This window comes from Camelina sativa, chromosome 6, assembly GCF_000633955.1.
Source record: "Camelina sativa cultivar DH55 chromosome 6, Cs, whole genome shotgun sequence".
Taxonomy (NCBI): Eukaryota; Viridiplantae; Streptophyta; class Magnoliopsida; order Brassicales; family Brassicaceae; genus Camelina; species Camelina sativa.
The window spans coordinates 18,050,693-18,057,765 of record NC_025690.1 but is presented as its reverse complement, the minus strand read 5'-3'; the positions used below and the strand labels follow the sequence as shown (position 1 = coordinate 18,057,765).

The 7,073-nt window shown below is 38.1% G+C and overlaps 2 protein-coding genes across 4 annotated transcripts; both read left to right on the top strand.

The window, feature by feature from the left end:
• LOC104792077 lies at positions 412 to 1,125 on the top strand. Its single transcript, XM_010518112.1, has one exon. The coding sequence runs from the start codon at positions 489 to 491 to the stop codon at positions 831 to 833; it is 345 nt and encodes a 114-aa protein (XP_010516414.1). The 5' UTR covers positions 412 to 488; the 3' UTR covers positions 834 to 1,125.
• LOC104792073 lies at positions 2,499 to 6,267 on the top strand. Of its 3 annotated transcripts, none has more exons than XM_010518107.2 (8): positions 2,499 to 2,851; positions 3,449 to 4,294; positions 4,386 to 4,668; positions 4,755 to 4,955; positions 5,063 to 5,236; positions 5,329 to 5,499; positions 5,578 to 5,691; positions 5,773 to 6,114. In XM_010518107.2, the coding sequence occupies exons 2-8, from the start codon at positions 3,549 to 3,551 to the stop codon at positions 6,112 to 6,114; spliced, it is 2,031 nt and encodes a 676-aa protein (XP_010516409.1). In that variant the 5' UTR covers positions 2,499 to 2,851; positions 3,449 to 3,548. The 3 variants fall into 3 exon arrangements, with proteins under 3 accessions (XP_010516409.1, XP_019102422.1, XP_010516408.1); XM_019246877.1 differs by lacking the exon at positions 2,499 to 2,851 and adding an exon at positions 2,909 to 3,147 and having other exon boundaries at positions 5,773 to 6,267; XM_010518106.2 differs by lacking the exon at positions 2,499 to 2,851 and adding an exon at positions 2,909 to 3,102.

Here is a 7,073-nt window from a genome sequence, read left to right as displayed (position 1 = left end):
ATTATAGACCTGGATGTCAAGGTCTCGTGAACCATAGCACCACAGCTGGGATCATTATGGAACATGTGAACGGGTTTAGCGTCGAGAATGTTGACCTGAAATGGTCAGATGATGTGAATTCTGCTTGGAATGTTCCCCTCGAATTTAGACCTTCCACTGTAAATAATATCTCGTTTGTTGGTTTCAATTCTGGTCTTTTACACGAGATTGTTTGAGTCTGATTACGTTTTTGTTGGTGAACACAAGATTTGCTTCCATCATTATGTTTGGTTTAGTAAAAGATTTGGATTCTGATTTCTTCTTACTTGTAACCGTTTAGAAGAACTAAACAATACGAGTATACTTGTTTTCCCCTAAACGACAACGTTTCCCTAATTCTGAGTTTCCTTATACGGTGTCGTTTCAGGAGTAATTTGTAGGTTTGCACAGTCGCGTTTGTTACTCATTATCTCGTCCAATAGCTCAAAGAAGAAATCGGAATCACAGAAATGGCGTCGACGAAGCCATTGATCGTCGCAGCGAAGACGTTCCGTAACCGGATCCATTTCCGATCTGGATCCACATCAGCTGGACCAAGCCGGTGGGCGACGGCGGGACACGAAGAGCGACCCAAAGGATATTTCATGAACCGGACTCCGCCGCCTCCAGGACAGTCGCGGAAGTGGGAAGATTGGGAGCTGCCTTGTTACATCACAAGCTTCCTCACGATCGTTATCCTCGGTGTCGGACTCAATGCGAAACCCGATCTTTCAATCGAGACCTGGGCTCATCAGAAAGCTCTCGAGCGCCTCGAGATGGAGAAACTCGCGGCTGTTGGTGATTCATCCGATTAATCTCTGATCTTGGGATACTTCATATGATTCGATGGTATGTGTGTTTGTGTTTTCCGGGGATTTGAGGAGATTTTTTTTTTTACCCGTTTATGATGATGATCACTGAATACTAGTGACCTAGGGTTTCGTTTTGTTTCCCTTCTCCTCTTCCTTTTTAATCGTTAGTGTTCATAAAAATGTTCATGAAATAAGCCATCTCTAACTCTTCTCGTGACGATGGATTTATGTAACTCACTTAGATTTTTTATTATGTTTCAAAGCATTTTGCTCCTTTTGCTTATAACTTCTCAAATTTGATTACTTTTCGATTTTCCAGTTTATGTTGATGGTCTCGCAGATTACTTGGGGAAAGTGTTTAACAGTAATCTGTTTTGCTGACATTGTGTGATTTATTTGATTTGTGAATTCTATAGCTCCTTATCTTATGACGCTGTGCAGTATAAAGTTATCTAGATTCCGGTTTCAACTTCGCATTAGTGAGTGTGTAAGGAAGGATTGTTCTGGACCTTCTGGTTAGGGAAAGTTTCTCCTTTGCTTTCTAGTTATGAAAGCCTCGAAAAGGTAGGTTCATGACTATAGCTTAAGATTCTAGTTTGTATACATTCACGGAGGTAGGAAATCGTGATGAGCAATTGTAGGATGTAACACACTGGATTCTTGTTATTTTATGTCCAAAGATATTGGGAGGTTAATTGAAGCTTTGAATGATTACTAAAGTATACTTCCCATTTATAACCATTATGTGAGTTGCTTGCTGTGTGGGTTGAATTGCCAACTATTTACTTATATCAAGTGAGAGAGAACATGAGAGTGTTGATATCGGCTTTTTGGAAAACAGGTTTTGATGAACTAGATAAGTTCAGGGAGAGATAGGTGCAAGAGAATTACACTCATGTTGGATGGTGGAGTCTTAGAACATAGCAGTATACCTTATGTGTCTGCAGCAGGTTCAAATGAAAAGATGTAGAACTAGAAACAATGAAAACATATACTGCAATTTTTGAAGATTGTTGATGCATTGTGAATTTCTAGGTAACTGTAGGTTCTGTGTTTTATTCCTAAATCTCCTGTAGGTTCTGTGTTGGATTCCTAAATCTACTGATGAACATGGTGAATGGCCATTCTTAGTATTCGGTTTGGTCTTTTCATCTCATTTTGGTTGCTTTGGATGCTTACTCTGTCTCACTCTCAGTATGATTATGTAATCCTTTTGTTCTCCTTACTTTTGGCTCCGGATTTTCGAATCAGACTAGACCGAAGCCAAAACAGACTGATTATAGAACCGGAAAATCTAAACCAAAATTCATATGTGATATCCCTACCACACTTGCACATTGTGTGCAACTGAAAAAAAGTGGGCATCGATTTATTTGAATGTTTGGTGGCTGTTTATGAATAGTGAACACTAAAAGCTGGCTGGTGTACTTATTGGTCGTTGCTACCTGCATTGATATTACTATTATAAATAGTTTGCATCTAGTTCCAAAATCAACATGAGCGTTATGTCGGTATACTAACATTAAGTGGTTTTTGTCGTTTCATATTATATATTTGTAAATTATCATACTAGCAAAACTTTTGCTTTAATTATCTTCTACCTGTATCTTAATAATGATCTCTTGTGGTCTACTCTACTCTCCTTTGGCCATACATTCTCTCTCTTCTCTCGTCCATAACCTCCAAACTCAATTAACCTTCCTTTTTTTATTACTACTACTGCATCATATTATTGTCATTGCAAAAATATGATGCTTATGTCTTTAACATTTTGTGAATGTAAAAAATCAAAAAAAAGGTACGAATCTAAATCAGAGTTGCTGTTTAGTGTATAGAAGTGGAAGGCAATAAGATCTGAAGGACGAAAGTGAAAGTGACAGTACGGGTCATCATTACTCTGACTAAAAAGAAAAGTAAACGAGTACAATCTGACCGGCGACTCCCGGTAAACACTTGAACCACCGACAAAGCTTTCCCCGGTTTACATGTAACGGCATCATTCACGACGACCGATCTTCACGGTCCGTACCGTAAACGATCCTTTTTTTTTTTTTTAATGCCCTCATTTATATCCTGCAGCAGCACTCCTTTTTCACGAGCCGTAGAGAGCGAGAAAGTGGCTTTTTTTTTTACGGTTTCCTGATAAAGTAAAAGCTCATTTGAGGAACCAAACAAAAAAAAAAAAAAACGGATTTCTTGGTGATCCCAAGTGAAAAAAACGGGTTTATTGAGTCTCTTTGTTCTGTTTCTTCCTCGAGATTCTCAGTGACTCGTAAATTCTCCATTTTTAGTTTTCCTCTGTTTCGATCTTTTTGCAGTATGTAACTTCTATTTTTATTTTTTATGATTAGAAACATTATCATAGTGTTCTAAAGAGAAATTCTTGTGTGAATGCATTCATTTCCATTAGCAACTAGAAAATTGTGAGAATCTATTGATTGCTCTCTGTGGGGCTTAACGTTCTTTTTAGTATTATACTATAAAAGAACTTCTTATTTTTGTTCATGTAGATTGAGACAAATCATAACAAGTGCCGATAATAATGTCGTTTTCCTTTATTTGCCTTGGATTTCAGGAATATACGCAACTGAGTTTTTGTCCTTTTTCCTTTGTTTCAGACTATTGATCACAGCTGTTCTTTTTACATGCGTTACTTGAGAGTTGTTTAGTAACGGTTGCGTTGGCTGTTGCAACGGAGAAAAAACTGAAAAAAGTTTGATGATGAAGGGAAGATCAACCAACAATGTTCAGACGAATCTGTCTACGAAGAACGGGAAAAGAGATCAAAAGCTACAAAAGATGAACAGCGCTAAAAAAATATCAGGGCAAGAAAGACTCAAGCCTTTGGATGCTAAGGAGGAAACTAAAGTCTCTGAAGTAGTAAGTGATGTAATTACACAATCAAATAAGGATGATGAAGATATCGTTAATAGGTCGTCAGATCATTATCAAGAGTCCGAGACTAGTATAATTGAAGAGAAAACCAAGAAAGAAGAGGGTGCAAATGGCTCTGTTTGTGATTTGGTAAAAGATGATGATGATGATGAGAATGAAAGCAAAGAGTTTGATGCTATAGCTAATGCAAATGACAAAGGAGTCGAAGATTGGGAAGATGCTTCAAATGGTGGCATTAGCGGTGGAAGTGAGAACGAGGCAGGTGTTGATGTCAAAGAGAATAGTGAGGATGAAGAAGTATTGAAACAAAAGATTGAGAATTTGGAGACAAGAATTGAGAAACTCGAAGAAGAGCTAAGAGAAGTTGCAGCGCTTGAGATTTCACTCTACTCGGTTGTACCAGAACACTCTAGCTCAGCTCACAAGCTTCACACGCCTGCTCGAAGAATTTCAAGACTCTATATCCATGCCTGCAAACATTGGAGTCAAGGAAAGCGAGCAACCGTCTCTAGAAACTCGGTGTCTGGTCTCATTTTAGCTGCTAAATCTTGCGGAAATGATGTTTCGAGGTAACAAACAAAAACAAAATTTTAAAATTATGAGTGTATTAGCTTTTAGTATTTTGATCTTCTCAGGTTTTTCTTGGTTCTTACGTTTTAGGTTGACCCTCTGGTTATCGAACATCATTGCTTTGAGAGAGATCATTTTGCAGGCTTTTGGCAATACTAGTGTTCCTAGTCATTTCACAGACACCTCTGAATCAAATGGGAGTGAACATATTGGTTTAGGGAAGCTTAGAAGGAAGAATAACAAATGGTCTAAGCAGTCAAATAGTTTCAAGCAGGTCCTCGAAGATTGGCAGGAATCAGAAACCTTCACTGCTGCATTAGAGAAAGTTGAATTCTGGATTTTCTCTAGAATCATTGAATCTGTTTGGTGGCAGGTGAAATTTCAAGAAAGACTCATCCCTTCATTGAAATTTTAAGAAAGGTTCCTTCTTTGAAATTTGTTCTTGTTCTCTGTTTTCAGGTTTTCACTCCTCACATGCAATCCCCGGAAATTGGCAGTAAAACAAATGAGAAACTAATTGGACCTGTTTTGGGAGACCATATACAAGGAAGCTATTCAATAAGCCTATGGAAAAACGCTTTCAAAGTTTCTCTATCACGGCTCTGTCCAATGCGTGGAGCAGGTCACGAGTGCGGTTGCTTACCTATCTTGGGTAAAATGGTACTAAGATTCTACATTTTGAAGTTCAAGTCAATAACATCAACTATGTAAAAGCTACTGGAATCTTAACTTCTATATATATACGTTCTCTCCATACTATGTAACAGGTGATGGAGAAGTGTATAGCTCGACTTGATGTAGCCATGTTCAATGCAATTCTGCGTGAGTCAGAGCATCAGATTCCCACGGATCCCGTCTCTGATCCTATCCTAGATGCTAAAGTCCTGCCTATCCTTGCTGGAGACTTAAGTTTTGGATCCGGAGCACAGCTTAAAAACGCGGTACAACATCAAGAAACATAATCAGATCGTTACATTCACTTTAACATTAGAAAGTACTAATGTTCTTGAATGTTGTGATCTCTCGCTTTTAGATTGGAAATTGGTCAAGATGCCTCGCTGAAATGTTCTCTATAAACACTAGAGATTCAGTAGAAGAAAATGACCCCATAGATAGCGAGAAATCATTCAGTTTGCTAAACGAACTTAGTGATCTACTTATGCTTCCAAAAGATTTGTTAATGGAACAATCCATTAGAGAAGAGGTTTGTTTTGATATCTCTATCACTCTTTAAGTTCTTGATTAAACTCTTATTTATCACATAACATCTTTCTTTATATAGGTATGCCCATCGATAAGTCTTCTGTTGATAAAAAGAATACTCTGCAACTTTACACCTGACGAGTTCTGTCCTGATGATGTTCCTGGAGCTGTCCTAGAAGAGCTTAACGCCGAGGTAACATAATCAAATCCATCTTTTTTTTCTCTGCTTATATGTTTCACTCACTATACTTTTTGTATGTTTGTTTCTCATCAGAGCATGTTGAAGCATAAGTTATCAGGAGTTAGCTTCCCTTATGCGGCTGCTCCTGTTTCATACATTCCTCCATCATCAATCAACAACGTAGCAGAGAGAGTTGCAGAGGTAGAAGGAGACATCTCTAGAATGTCGAGGAATGCGTCTATGGTACAAAGAAAAGGATACACGAGCGATGAAGAGCTGGAGGAATTAGATTCTCCTCTTACATCCATCATTAAAAACGTATCGTTGTCACCTTCCTCACAGAACAGGAATGTAAAGAATCAAGTTGAGCAGATAGGTGCAGTTGTTGTTACAAATGCAAGATATGAGCTACTAAGGGAAGTGTGGTCTATGTGAGTGACTTGAAACCAAATATCGAGTTCTTTAGGGAAAAGACCTTTGCTACCATCTACTGAAAAAAACCAAGTCTTGTCGAAGTTATATTACATGTAGCCGCGTGAATATGCTCCTAGCGAATTATATTTAGTAGCTACTTTTTTTTCCTGGAAATTTCCTTTTGTTTCTTTTGTTTTCCTTCTGACAACTCTGTCAACGGTAGACAAAAGGTGGTTACTTGGAAGCTGAATCTATAATGTCAGTTAAGACCAAGAGAAGGTATAATACAAACAAAATCTGAGCACAAACCGTTAGAAACAGCCTATACTCTGCAAATGAGATAGAAACACAACATTGGAGGAGGAAAGAAAGAACAAAACCTAAATCTTGGAACTGCTCTGACTACATAAACATGCCACCAGGATTCAAAAGCAAAACATAATATCAGCTCAGATTTGAGTAGGAAATTTCATAATTCAAGCATCATTCTAGTGAGCTCAATGGAATCAGCATTAATTTCCTGAACTAGAAAACTCCTCCAATATTGCTGTGATCATTTTTGTATAAGTCTCCATCTTTCTTCCTCCGGGTTTACATAGTTCTGTGATCAGTGGCAAATAACGCACAGAGATAACAAAGATGCGTAGAAACAGAATTTGTAGTATTGTTTTGTATATGTGTATTTGACTAACGCAGAAAGATGCCCTAAGAGAAGAAGACTAAAGTGAAATTTTCTAAAAGTCCCACATCGACAAGTTAGAGAACGTTGGTCCAAAGCTTTGCAGTATAAATAAGAAACTAATCTAGACGTTCAAATCATACCTTTCTCGGCCTTTTGGCTAAGATCAAGTGTAGTATCTGTTCTTATCAGTTTAATATCTGATATGTGGGCCATCGGCTCACACGATATTAACTCTATTTTTTAAGGGAGAAAGCCCATCAAGATAGCTTGCTATCTGGGCTCTCGCGAGTCGCCCATG

What these genes read in the sequence shown, in the direction of transcription:
- LOC104792077 (XM_010518112.1), top strand. Translation starts at nt 489, where the DNA reads ATGGCGTCGACGAAGCCATTGATCGTCGCAGCGAAGACGTTCCGTAAC.
- LOC104792073 (XM_019246877.1), top strand. Translation starts at nt 3,549, where the DNA reads ATGATGAAGGGAAGATCAACCAACAATGTTCAGACGAATCTGTCTACG. An exon ending in TGCGGAAATGATGTTTCGAG is followed by an intron (nt 4,295 to 4,385) that starts GTAACAAACAAA and finishes CTTACGTTTTAG; the next exon opens with GTTGACCCTCTGGTTATCGA. An exon ending in TAGAAGAGCTTAACGCCGAG is followed by an intron (nt 5,692 to 5,772) that starts GTAACATAATCA and finishes GTTTCTCATCAG; the next exon opens with AGCATGTTGAAGCATAAGTT.